The sequence below is a fragment of the Lates calcarifer genome, linkage group LG14 (assembly GCF_001640805.2).
Source record: "Lates calcarifer isolate ASB-BC8 linkage group LG14, TLL_Latcal_v3, whole genome shotgun sequence".
Lineage (NCBI taxonomy): Eukaryota > Metazoa > Chordata > Actinopteri > Centropomidae > Lates > Lates calcarifer.
The window spans coordinates 5,736,945-5,749,899 of NC_066846.1; the positions used below are offsets into that span (position 1 = coordinate 5,736,945).

At 41.9% G+C, this 12,955-nt stretch overlaps 3 protein-coding genes across 4 annotated transcripts in view; 2 read left to right on the forward strand and 1 right to left on the reverse strand.

The window, feature by feature from the left end:
- The first annotated feature begins 1,363 nt into the window (after nucleotides 1-1,363).
- LOC108888748 (E3 ubiquitin-protein ligase TRIM39) lies at nucleotides 1,364-5,894 on the forward strand. The gene is made up of 9 exons (XM_018684868.2): nucleotides 1,364-1,488; nucleotides 2,290-2,735; nucleotides 2,969-3,104; nucleotides 3,201-3,296; nucleotides 3,395-3,628; nucleotides 3,791-3,950; nucleotides 4,089-4,115; nucleotides 4,199-4,374; nucleotides 4,749-5,894. The coding sequence occupies exons 2-9, from the start codon at nucleotides 2,302-2,304 to the stop codon at nucleotides 5,109-5,111; spliced, it is 1,626 nt and encodes a 541-aa protein (XP_018540384.1). The 5' UTR covers nucleotides 1,364-1,488; nucleotides 2,290-2,301; the 3' UTR covers nucleotides 5,112-5,894.
- An 80-nt stretch (nucleotides 5,895-5,974) lies between these two features.
- On the forward strand, nucleotides 5,975-9,780 carry LOC108888749 (carbohydrate sulfotransferase 12). The gene is made up of 5 exons (XM_018684869.2): nucleotides 5,975-6,077; nucleotides 6,405-6,580; nucleotides 7,027-7,170; nucleotides 8,762-9,069; nucleotides 9,165-9,780. Exons 1-5 carry the CDS (start codon nucleotides 5,975-5,977, stop codon nucleotides 9,403-9,405), a joined length of 972 nt encoding a protein of 323 aa, XP_018540385.1. The 3' UTR covers nucleotides 9,406-9,780.
- Nucleotides 9,781-10,516: 736 nt separating this feature from the next.
- The window catches only part of sema4f (sema domain, immunoglobulin domain (Ig), transmembrane domain (TM) and short cytoplasmic domain, (semaphorin) 4F), a 50,704-nt gene continuing 48,265 nt past the window's right edge, over nucleotides 10,517-12,955 (reverse strand). For both annotated transcript variants that reach the window (XM_018684948.2, XM_018684950.2), the window contains exons 13-15: nucleotides 12,651-12,706; nucleotides 12,315-12,505; nucleotides 10,517-12,217 (exon numbers count right to left, since the gene is read on the reverse strand). In XM_018684948.2, the coding sequence (XP_018540464.1) occupies nucleotides 11,495-12,217; nucleotides 12,315-12,505; nucleotides 12,651-12,706 (970 nt within the window). In that variant the 3' untranslated portion in view covers nucleotides 10,517-11,494. The remainder of the gene's footprint in view (nucleotides 12,218-12,314; nucleotides 12,506-12,650; nucleotides 12,707-12,955) is intronic.

Genomic DNA, 12,955 nt, shown 5'->3' on the forward strand with positions numbered 1-12,955 from the left:
ACAGTGGCACTTTCCATAAATTTTCACTCACTTATTGAGCGACTGGCTACAAAAAACATTTTATTTTGACATTTAGTTACAGTTATTTAATGCAACCACTTAGAGCCAAATGGAATGATGGGATACTTTGTAATGTCATGTAAGATGGCAGGGTGACCAGGATAGACAGAATCAGTTAGTTTTCTGTACATGAGGAGACACCACCAGCCTAATGACTGCATGTTAAAATGTAACAGTGTCTCAATTGTGCCTAAACCTAAACCTAAATTACAGGAGAAGATGAAGGAACAAATCTGGAAAATTGAGCAAGCCATAAAATCTGGAAAGGTGAGTCATTTAATGCCTATTATTGCATTACCAGTGAATGATTGACAAGAGAACCTGCAGCTACACAATTTGATCACCATTTTTAATTTCCTACCCCACAGGCAAACTTTCTGTCAGAACGCGAAAGCATTTCTGAGATTATGAGTGGGAACACAGCCAGAGTGAACTGTTTGAAACAGCTTCCATCTCTGTCTCCATCTGAGATTGACGACATGGACAGATACACTGCCGACACCAACGCTCGTATAAGAGACTCTTTTGCCAACATGGCCAAAACAATAAATTACCATGAGTCCAAACTGGAGGAAATGAAAGTGATACTCAGAAATTTTGAGAATGTTCATGATGAGCTTTAAGAGCTCTCAGACTGACTCTGTCTGATATCTGCGAAACGTCTTGCTTGCTCTGTTGCTTTATTCTTCATAACAAAAAACTAAATATAAAATACAAATGATTTGCTGCATGTTAGGTAGACACTTAAAACCAAGGACTGTTCTTATTTTTTATGCCTGACTTTTATCCTGCGTATGACAGCCTTGCAAATAAAGACTTTGATTTTAAACTTTTACCTGGTGTCCTGTGTGATCCCTGCGTTCCAGTCAGTTCCCTGGTTTGACTGTTACAGTTTGATATGGTCTTTAAATGCTAGTGCTCAGCTGTAAATCTTATTTTAAACCAAGATGCATCTGCAACTGTCCTTTACCATATAAATCTCTTTGGTCACCTCACAATCATTTCCAGAGAGTAAACACACATAAACACTCTTCATTAACTTTAAAAGATCCACAGAGCAAGAGCAAACTGCTGTCACTGTCATCCATGAACAATGTTTCTGAACTTGAGAACCACCCTTTCAAATGTGTTAAATCACCATACAGTGACACATTTCCAACAACAATGTAGCTGGCATGGAGGACTGGCAATTATGTTTTATGTCTCCCCACCCCCTCTCAATTTATTGTTTCCCTGTCCCTGACGAGTAATATGACTGGCAGCAGACATTATCAGCAGCTCTTTCAATTTCAAAATACTCTTAAAGGGAATTCCAAGGCCACGCCCACTTCTGTGACAAAACAGAGAAATGAAGAGGGCAGTCTGGTGACATTCCCACTCCTGAACAGACTCTAAGGACAAACAGAGGAATACAGAGAGAATAACAAGGTGAGCTGTGACAATAATGAATAGATGATGACATGATGAACAATGAATGACATTGCACATTAAGATTTGCTGTTATTGTTAACATACAGTTACATGAACTAGAAATCTGTCATGGTAGCTCTGGTATCCTTATTAACACTATTGCCTGTATAAACAGTATTATTATTGGTAGCAGTAGCATTAGTACAGTACTGGCAGTAACAGCATTGTAATTTGTACTTTAGTATTAGTATTAGCATTTATGCTAATAGTTAGTGTTACTATTCACAATGGTATATTCTAACTGGGATTAGTTTTTATGACTATAGTGAATATTCATATCAGTGAAATAATGATAATGACAGATGGATCAGAGCCTGTATTTATTTAACACCTCAGGATTGTACTAAAGAGACAACTTACAAGCAGGAAGTTCTTTTCTGAGTGTGAACAGCGAGATACATTTATCAAGTCACCTACTTCAACTCACAGTGAAGTGAAAGTGAAACATGTAAGAGCCGCTGTCCAGTGATCACGATTAATCACGTGTATGATCAGATAGACAGTGCCAGACAGAGACAGTGATTTTCCATGCATTAAAAAAACTGACATTTTATGCTCTTCTGCACAACATACATTTTTTTTACCTTCCTATCACCGGTAGCAATTAACATGTGAAATCAACAACAATCTAATATAGACAAGCTGCTTCTGCTATTCTTGGTATAGACATGTCTGACTGTTTGTATGTAGTGCATTGCCAGAAATGCGCCTTTGTTAAGATCTCTTTCTCAATAATTTTATCCTGTCCTGTTTGAACAGGTGATATACACAATGGCCTCCTCCACTTCTCAGTCGTCCAATTTCAAATGTTCTATTTGTCTTGATGGGTTCACTGACCCTGTCTCCACTCCATGCGGACACAACTTTTGCCAAGTCTGCATAAACACTTACTGGGATTCAACACACCACACCCAGTGTCCACTTTGTCAACATAACTTCAAGAAAAGGCCAGAATTAAAGGTTAACGTCCTGCTCAGAGATCTCATAGTGCAAAAACAGACAAACATCCAGAGCACCCCAGAGGAAAGGACCCAAACACAAGACATTTTGTGTGATGTGTGTGCCGGAGAGAAGAAATTGAAGGCAGTTAAGTCCTGTCTATACTGTGAAGAATCTCTCTGCTCTGAACACCTGAAACCTCACCAGGATGCTGCTGAGCTAAAGTCTCACAACCTGCTGGATCCTGTCAGCAGACTGAAGGACAGGTGAGGACAAGTGTGTGTGAGTGGTGAGAGGTGCACTCTGATATAAAATATGACCTCTAAACAGCTTATCAAACATCTGCAATAAAAAGCCAGTGTACCTGTATTTACCTTATATAGGCTTTAGTCAAGAGAAGATAAGTTATGATTAAATGTGAATTAAGCTCAAAACCTTTGTAAAAGGTGAAAATCACCACAAAATTCTAAGTGCATGTGCAAATTAATTTCACTAACAGGGTGTGCAAGAAGCACAACACTCCTTTGGAGCTGGTTTGCCATCATGATCTGACGTGTGTGTGTGTGATCTGCATCAAATCAAACCACCAAAACCATCAGTGTGTCCCTTTGAAGAACCGCCTGAGAAAAAAGAAGGTACGACTAACATAGTGTCTAGTTGTTCACACTATGAGTAATGCAGTGACATAATTTCATTTGAATTAGGAAATAAAAACAGTGTTATACTTTTAGGCCAAGGCAGATCAAGAACTGGCAGAGGTGCAGCAGGAGATCAAGGACAGGAAAAAGATGGTTGAAAAGGTCGGGGGATTGGTGGAAATGAGTGAGGTAAGTCAAGCTAATGATGGATGGATGGATGGATGGATGGACAGAGCTAAAAGGAAAGTGAATATTGGATTTTCACATTCGCATTCTCACTTACACAGGAAAACACCAGGACAGACATTGGAGACGTCCTGAGGATATTCACTCACCTCCAACGAGTGGTGAAGATGAACGAGTCAGGACTTGTGTCTGCTCTCATCTTGCTACAGAGAAAAGCTGAAAATCGCAGTGAGTCTGTTAAAGAAAAGCTTCAAGAGGAAATCAGCGAACTGGAGGAAAGAAAAGATGAGCTGGAGCAGCTCTCTCAAATTGGTGACGATCTCCGTCTTCTACAGGTTCTTTGTTGCATTTCTCTCTCTTTTTCAAAAAACAATGGAACAATTACAAATTGAAGGTTCAGATTTGTCTATAAAAGAAAATTTAAAGTCCACTAATCACTTCTTGTTGCATGCACACATAGTAGCAGCTGAAAGTTTTGTCCTGCATTCTCACTACAGAGTTTGCATTCTCTGAACGATCCACCTAAAACTGAAGACTGGTCTGAGATCAGTGTCTACAGTGATTCAGCAGTGGGGACTGTGCGAAGCGCTGTCACCAAGCTGCTACTTGAACTTCACCGTGAGACGAGTGATGAAATGAAAGAACTGGTTACAAAAGGTAAGACCAAGCTATTTTCTGAAGATGTATTTTTCATTATGATGTGAACATGTGCTATTCACAGTCAAGTGTTGATTTATTCATGGTTTATTTACTGCTGTTCATTTTTCATCCATCTATTTGTTAATATCCTTATAGAGATAAGGAGAATTCAGCAATATGCAGGTAAATCTTTTATTACTTATGAGTACATGAATCCTTTTCTAGTCTTCTTTTTCACAACTTTTTCACCTTGTGCTTTCTGTCAGTGGATGTAACTTTGGACTCTGACACTGCAAACCATCTCCTCGTTGTGTCCAATGATGGGAAACAAGTGAGAAATGGAAGCTTTCCTCAGAAACTGCCAGACAACCCAGAGAGGTTTGACCCTCTCCTCGGTGTTCTGGGAAAAGACGGCTATTCCTCTGGTGCCTTCTACTTTGAGGTTGGTGGCGGTTCATTTTAATATTTTCTTATGGCTTTTCCTCGTATGTATTCAACTTCTTTGCCTTAAGCATGACCACTGAGCAATAAGACAATCTGAGGATACTGTATTTTCCATTTTCTTAAAGTAAAATATCCTGACATCTTAATGAAGTTGGACTCAAACTCAAATTCTACAAGAAGAAGAAGAAAAAAGTCAATCAGTAAACAGATTATTAGTCTCAGTGATACAGACCCAGCAATAAAAAGACAGGACATTTTCCAGTTCTGCTCACTTTTGGTTTGAGCCTTGCCAACTTATGGTTTGCACCCAAATACAGGGAACACATTTTGTAAAGGAGTACATCATTACAAAACCATTTTCTGTGCTCAAAGGTGCAAGTGGAAGACAAGACTGCATGGGACATTGGGGTTGCCTTGGAAACAGTTAACAGGAAACGCCAAAGTGAAGTATGTCTGAGCAATGGCTACGCTGTCCTGATGCTGAGGGATGGGAAGATCCTGAAAGCTTGTGACCAACCCGCGGTGGGGATTAATCTCCCCAATATGCCTAAGAAGATTGGAGTATTTGTGGACCATGAGGAGGGAGAGGTCTGTTTTTATGATGTTGGGAATAAAGCACATATCTACTCCTTTCACTGCAGGTTTCCCAAGAAGAAGTTACACCCTTACTTTAACCCCTGCACACAACATGAGGGCACTAACTCAGCCCCAATGGTAATCACTCCTCTCAGTTAAATTAAGTCAAGTCAGTAAGATTCAACATGTGGAAAGCTATGTCTGCAATGACTGTAGTAAATTATATGGCAATTCATCCCATAGTTATCCAGATGTCTCACTGTGCCAAGGTAGTCATCAAGGTCATTAGGATTTATCCTCTAGGACCCTTGAATATCTGTAGTAAATCCCAGTCCTTATATACACAGCCCAGTACAATATGTCTCTGGTCTCGCTGTGTCAGTCACTAATAAGAAGGTGTGGCTGAATAGCATAGCCTGGAGGACGATGTTGCAGAGTCAATATTGGCTACTTTACAGTCACTCTGCACACTCAAAAATAATCCTAGTGCACTTGTAAAGCAGAGATCTCAGTAGCATGCAGGGACTGAGACATGTTTCAGTTGAGGTTGAGGCACTGATCAGATCACCTATCTGAGAACTTTGGAGCAAGGTGAGTGATGGCATGATTATCATGATGATGATATTGGAGTTGCAGCAAAACTACTGGACAGGACCATTCAAATAATGCTGGTAGTTTTGCTAGTAATAGATTTTGTTTGATTTTAGTTAATTATATGTGAAGAGCACTGAAACACATGCATGTAACTTCAGCTTCTATTTATTTATGTGGATTTTGGTATCATACTCAATCACAGTGTTAATGAAAACTAACAAAAAACATTTTTGCACAAGTCAGTATGTTTTACTGTACAGTTCTGGTACAGTTTTTATCTGTATGTTTTGTCACTGGTTCAGTATATACAGTATTTAATGAGCAAAATAAATAAAAATGTCTTTTACACTCAAGTGTCCTTCTAATTTTGTATAGTCATTGCACTTCTATTGTTTCTGGTGTTCATACATTGTACAACTCCAGCTGTCATGGCAGCATGCAGAGGACTCCTGCTGCCCCTCGGATTTCTTGGATCCATGTTTCTCATCATGTTGTACTTTTATCAATGGGACATGTCACAAGAAAAGAGAGGTATGATGTGTGTGTGTGTGTGTGTGTGTGTGTCAATCCCTCACTGTTCCTGCTGTGTATCCTGCTCCTGGTTAAGAATGGATTTGTGTCACTGTTGTGTCATTTGATTCACTGTGTGCTTGTGAAATGAACCTCACCTCTGATTACTTTTGGATTATCATGAAGATTCAACCCAACAGAGGTCATTTCTTTACCTGAGCAGGCAGTGAAAAAATGTTTGGCCTTTGGCTTTTGCCCCAGTCTGTCATCTCTTTAAAAGAAAATCCACTAGCACTAATAATTTTTGATCGTTACAATGTATGTATATTCTTATTCTCCTTATCACAGCAGAGAGGATGCGTCAGCTGCAGGAACTGAGAAAGCAGCTCCTAAAAGAAATCTGCGCTAGTAACAAAGAGGCCTTTTCTGGAGGGAAGCACAGTTTAGAAGACATTAGTGCCAAAAACCTGAAGAATCTCATTGTGGATGACACTCACGGCATCATCTACTGTTACATTCCCAAGGTGATATAGACAAGAACACACACACACACACTTGACGACTGTACAAGAACATGTTTGGTTTAGTCTTTTTCAACCCAGGAACTAAAATCTTTTACTGAGCAACAGAACTTACTTTACCCATCATATACCCATACTGTTGTTTCAGAGCAAGTCATCCAAATCAATAATCTCTAATGCACTAATTAAAGATCACCTATTAACTCACAGCACCACCATCAGGTGAAACATTAGCAAACTAATGACATTCCCATCAGCCGCCCCTCTGTGCTTGTGTTAAGTGCTAAATGTGCTAAAAGCCAGATGCTGAATGATACCTGCTTAACATCATCATGCTAGCATTGTTATTGTGAGCATGTTAGCATACTGATGCTGACATTTAGCTTAACGTACAGCCTCACAGAGCTATGAGCATGACTGTGGACTCTTGGTCTTGTTCTTATCTGCAGGTGGCATGCACCAACTGGAAGAGGGTTATGTTTGTCCTGAACCAGAACGAACCATATCATGACCCCATGTCCATATCTGCTGACATGGTCCACAGTGCTAACAAGCTCACTCTTCTAAACAGCTTCCCAAGGACAGAGATGAAGGTCAGTCCATACAATGACCACAGAACAGTGACGTGCGGTGAGGTTCGTGGCTGGTGAGGCACTGACTCTTTCAGAGTCAGATTTACAAATATATGCACCCAATATATTTGCCAACTACCGATTGTGTTTCATATCAGCATTCTTCCATACACATAGCAGGTAAATATTGGGCAAAGGAAGAATATAAAATGTATAGCGGTTCAGTATGCCTCCCAACAAACACCAAGGTGGATGCTACAGACATCCTATAACAAACCACACAGCACCACGGCGGGTGCTAGAGACAGCTACAACAAGCGACACAGCACCACGGCGGGTGCTACAGACAGCTACAACAAGCGACACGGCGGATGCGTTCTCTCTCTCTCTCTCTCTCTCTCTCTCACTCACACACACACACACACAGGATTCGCACACTGGTCTTACCTTTACTTGTAAATGAAGTCCATGCGCCTCTCCTTCTGGACAAAACTCTCCCTGACTTTGGCGTAAAAGTCCTCCTTATCTTCTTTTAGTTTTAGAAGTCTCTCAGTCTCAATGGAGATGATATCCATCATTAGCATTAGCATTGTGAATGCTAATGTTTAGCCTATGCTGTTCATTCAAAGCCAAATCTATTCCAAAAGTTCCAAAAGTTTTTAAAGCAATTTGGCTTTGAATGTGAGTAGTTGAGCTTCTTGGTAGATTTCTTGTAGCACAGCCACACAGCCAGTCTTTTCTTGTACCACTCACTTTGAAATGACCGAGTTATCTTCTGTCCCGTCCTTTGAAGCAAGCCCTTTAGCTCCGGCATTGGTCGTCCATTATTTATTACTTCACGTTTTGATTGAAAATCCAATTTTGAGACATTTTTGAGCTGAGATATTACATCCTCCATTTTTACAGTCAGTCAGAGCAAAACATAAAATAACAGACTCCTATTGAACTTTACTTGACTACGTAGAAGAAGAGCAACCACCGAACAAGAATAAACGTGAGCTCACGTACGCCCTCTTCATTGCGGCAGAGTTACTGCCTGCCTCACTTTATGTCTTTTCAGTGCGGCTTTATGTCAGATCCTAACACTAAATAAGTGATAGACATACGTGAAATACATTATCTATTATATGGAAAGTGAGGACATATAATAAAAAATGTCTACAATGTATAAAAACATTATAATAAAGCATTACATTGGTAGCATACACTGAGTAAGCAAAAGGCACGCGCTCAACCCAGTTTGCAAGGGATTGCGCAATCTGACGTGAGGCACAGCTCGGTGCTGCCTCACCTCGCTGCCTACGCTGTAATTGAACAGGAAATACGCAAAATACAGCGATTTTGATTATAAAAATGATTGAAATGATTTGAATCATACAGAAATTGCATTTATAGCACAGATCAGTGGACAAATATTTATTTTATCATTAGTATACATCTCATGATGGCAGGTGAGGATGATGACAGGTGAGGCACTGCCTCCCCTGACCGCACGTCCCTGCCACAGAAGGTCCATAACATTACAAATCACACCCACCTTTGTAGTACTTCATTCAGTTAGAATAGGGTTAGTGTGACAGAGGGTTCATGTATACTTATTTGTTGACCACAGGCAAGGCTGAGGCACTACACCAAGTTCCTGTTTGTCCGGGACCCATTTGTCCGTCTCATCTCCGCCTACAGAGACAAATTCCAGCGGTACAACAAGTACTTCTACGTTAAGTTTGCGCGGGACATTCTGCGTCTCTATGGCAACCAGTCTGAGCCACCGCAAACTGTGGACGAGGCGTTTGCATCAGGCGTGCACCTCTCTTTTTACAACTTTATTCAGTACCTACTGGACCCACGGACAGAGAAGAAAGAGCCCTTTGAACCCCACTGGAGGCAGATGCACCGCTTGTGCCACCCCTGCCTCATACAGTAAGGCCAGTTTTGCCAGTAGGACTGAGGCTATAAAGGTCAATGCCAACAATTAACTATTTTATCTGTAGGTTGACTTTGTTTTTTCTTCTCAGGTATGATTTCGTTGGCCATCAGGAGACTCTTCAGGAGGATGCTGAACAGCTGCTGGCGATCTTAAAGTTGCAGGATGACATCAAGTTCCCCCCTTCCTATGCAAACATGACGTCCCCTGCTTCTGTGTTGGATTGGTTCAGAACAGTGCCCCTAGAGGACAGGAGAAAACTGTACCAGATCTATGAGGGGGACTTCAGACTTTTTGGCTACAGAAAGCCAGGTGAATTGCTTGATGGTTGATGAGGTCATGATTTGGATAACTTCACCCCTCCCTATGCAACCAATAGGCATAGAAACCACAGCATTTACCTGTGAGTCAAGAGTAATCACTGGGATTTTATGCAGACTAATCATGGTGAGGGAATGACAAATATTTACCTGACTGGCTTTCTCACAAACAGGAATTATAAGCACTATTGTTACATAATGGCTCTGCCCATGTATTTGTCTACTAATTTTGTATACCTCTAGCTTTTCTACACTACACCACTGACATCTAAATGTCCATCTTATAAATATGTAGTGAGATATGTCATTTTCAGCTCACTTTACCCCCACTGTTAGTTATTCACTTCTTTGTGAATATAGTTGGCTAAAAATTTTGCGTGGAAGGAAACTGTGATGTTCATGTCATCAATAAAGCATATCACTTATAGTTAGATACAGTACAGTTAATCCTAAGTGTGCACAGAGTGATGGAGAACAGAAAGAGATCACCTGACCTGCAGGTTCCTGAGGAGGCAAACTTGTTGTCTTCCAAGGTTAGCCAGGAAGAGAGTGGAAGCAGATACACTAGTGTACCAGTGTGCAAGTGGGATGAGCAGCTCAGATAATTATGTGTTTTCCTAACCACCACTATGACTCTGTAATATTTTAGAATTCCTGTGTGTTTGATTTGGTTCCTACAAACCCAGAAGTGAATGTTTGATCAAACTGGTTTAAGAATTGAGCTTGTGCTGTTTGCCTGCTCGAATAGGATGGTATAACTAAATCACAGAGAGCCAGCAGCTAGTTAGCTTAGCATAAATACTGGAAATGGGGAAACAGTTACATTTACATTTAGTTACCGGCCTAGTTTCACTAAGGTTGTTGGCTGCAGAGTCATAGTTACATACAGGCATCAGAGTGACTCTACATGTTTCCCAAAATGACTACCTGCAAGTGTCTATGAATGGAAACTTGAAGTATAATCCATGTATTTCTAGGTTTTAAAGGATGCACACACTCAACCATCAACACAGATAACATCACACACACTCACGTAGGTTCAGAGTTCACTACTACATCCACAGAAGCTGTTTCACATCTTTGGGCTGCATTTTCAGCAGACAGTGATAACAGTGATACCAGATTAACAGCAACATTTTAAGGCTTTATTACAAAACGACATGACAAAAACAATAATTTTTTATGTTGAAATCCACACTCACAAAACAAGCTGATGGTGGTTCTGTGTCAGGTAAGGTCCATTCTGCAGATGAATTTCACAGTAACGATGAATGTGAACAGTGACACATCTGGGCAGCTGTCAGTCTCTTGCTGTGCATCGTCACTTTTTCCACACTGGCACTAATCTGATAGGTGGACCTATCATCCTCTTCACCTCTGCGGCAGTGTAGGCAGGAACAGCCCTGCCACGGTCACTGTAGGCTCTGTGACGGCCGTCTGAAGGCTCTGCAGTGCTTCTTTAGTCTCTGACAGTGACATCAGTCTGTTTGAAGCCCAGGCGGACTGGGCAGACTATGGCTCAGCAGTCCTTTGGTGCCTTATGAAGGTCTGGGATTTGGGTGGTACGTCAGAGAGAGAAATAGAAATACAGAGAAAGGTGCTGAAAGAGTCAAAGTGCACTCTTCTTTTGCAGTGCCGTTATGAGAAGAGAAGGAGAGAGCAAACAACGACAGAAGTTAAGGAGAAAGACAATATGGCTTTTGTCCACACACGTGGACATTTCATCTTTGATTCTTTGTAACATTTGAATTGCGCATTATCATGCTTACTTTCATGTCTACAGTCAACTTCTGCTTATATTTACAGTTTATTTACATCAGGTACATTTATTTAGCTGTGGCTCTCATCCTGAGTGACTCACAATAAGTTGTCTATCCCAACACTGTAATATGTTTCCTGTCTTGCAGTTCTCTCCGTATGTAACACGACTCTCTCACAGACTTAGACATTTATATATTTTCTCTTACATCTCTGTAGTCTTCATGCCACGGCTCCAACTCAAAGGCATTTGGCAGTAGCCATTTTGCATTTCTCCCAGCAGTATTCAGTTTATTTGGAGGATGCATAATGGTGCAATCAATAGAATATTTATATCACCTCGTCATATTGAACTTTCTTCGCACTGAGCCAGTGGTGCTGGTGATTTAAACATGGGAAAGCTGGCAAGCTCGTCCTCGAGTCCTTTTATTCCCTCCCCTAACCCGTCCCCCAGCCCTGCATCCACCTCATCCCCCTCCCCTGACTCCCTCTCTCCCCCCTCGGGCCTCACCCTCTCCCCTGTCCTTCCATCCAGCATGTCCGCAGCTAAAATTTCTGAGGCAAACTTCAGCCCACTGCTACTTGTGTTGCAGTTGGCATACAAGGCATTCCCGTGGCCGTTGCTTGGGTTGCTGTGAATAAGGGTGCCGCTGTAACTGTTACCATGGTGACCACCGTTACCCTGGTTGCTGAGGAGGGTGGTCGTTGTGGTTGTGGTCGCTGTTCCGTTTCGTTTTTCCGTCAGCCGGAATCCCTCGGACAGCAAGCTGGCACTGCTAGGGGACTGGGGGGTGGCTGAGGAGCCCAGTAAGTCCCGCCCCTTCTCTGACGACAGCGAATTATCAGGCAGGTGGTGGCCCTGGCAGCTTATGCTGCGCCGCCGAGTCACAAAGTACAGGAGAAATGCACCGAATGCTATACCCCCACAGAAGAAGAGGATGTAAACAGCCAGGACGTGGCGACCTCCAGCTGTAGCCACGGTTCCTCTAGCACTGGGGCCTTCTAATGTCAGGTGATAGGCTGCTCTTTGGCAGGTGGTGGGGTCTCTGATACCTGGTCCCACCTCCTGGAATAGAGAGACATGAGAGAGAAGAAGAGAGGGTTATTTGAACTGTTTGATTTCACCTTGTCTTACTGCTAAGTGACCTGTCTGTAGTTTGTACCTGGCAGGTGCAGATGTATTTTCCCAGGCTTTCCTCGCTGACAGTCACCTCCAGGTCAGAGTGGTGCTGCCTGGTGTGTCTGTGGGGAGGATATTCCCAGCTACACGGCCTGGGAGACAGCTGGACACATGGCAACAGGAGGCGCAGACCCATGGAAACCTGCAGCTCCCTGATGGATGGGGAGCAACGCCCTGGAGGAGAAAGCGAGCAGGGAGACAGCAGAGTTGAGTAACAGGAGGCAGAGAAACAGACTTGGAAGCTATATCTGGCGTTGAATGAAGAACCTGACATTTACATAAACAGCATGTGATCTCTAAATTTAAGTGTAACCCTTACCCTCCTTTATATCACACTTCCTTAAAGCATCATCTGCTGTATCACCTGGACCAGGCCTGGAAGCACACACAAAATGTAGTCAGTCTTGTGCATCAAAGCTTTACAGATATCTGTTGATGTTCCCACTATAGGATGATGTGTATAGGTGCAAGGAGAATCCTGTTCTTTTTAATGGTTTGAAATAAAACACACAAAAGGATTAGGTCAGTTCAACACATAAAAACCTTTTCTAATCTAATACAGCTGCTGTCTGCCTTTGATTTCCATTGCTGGAAGTCTTCCAGTTCTCTGTGATACTCCTGTGG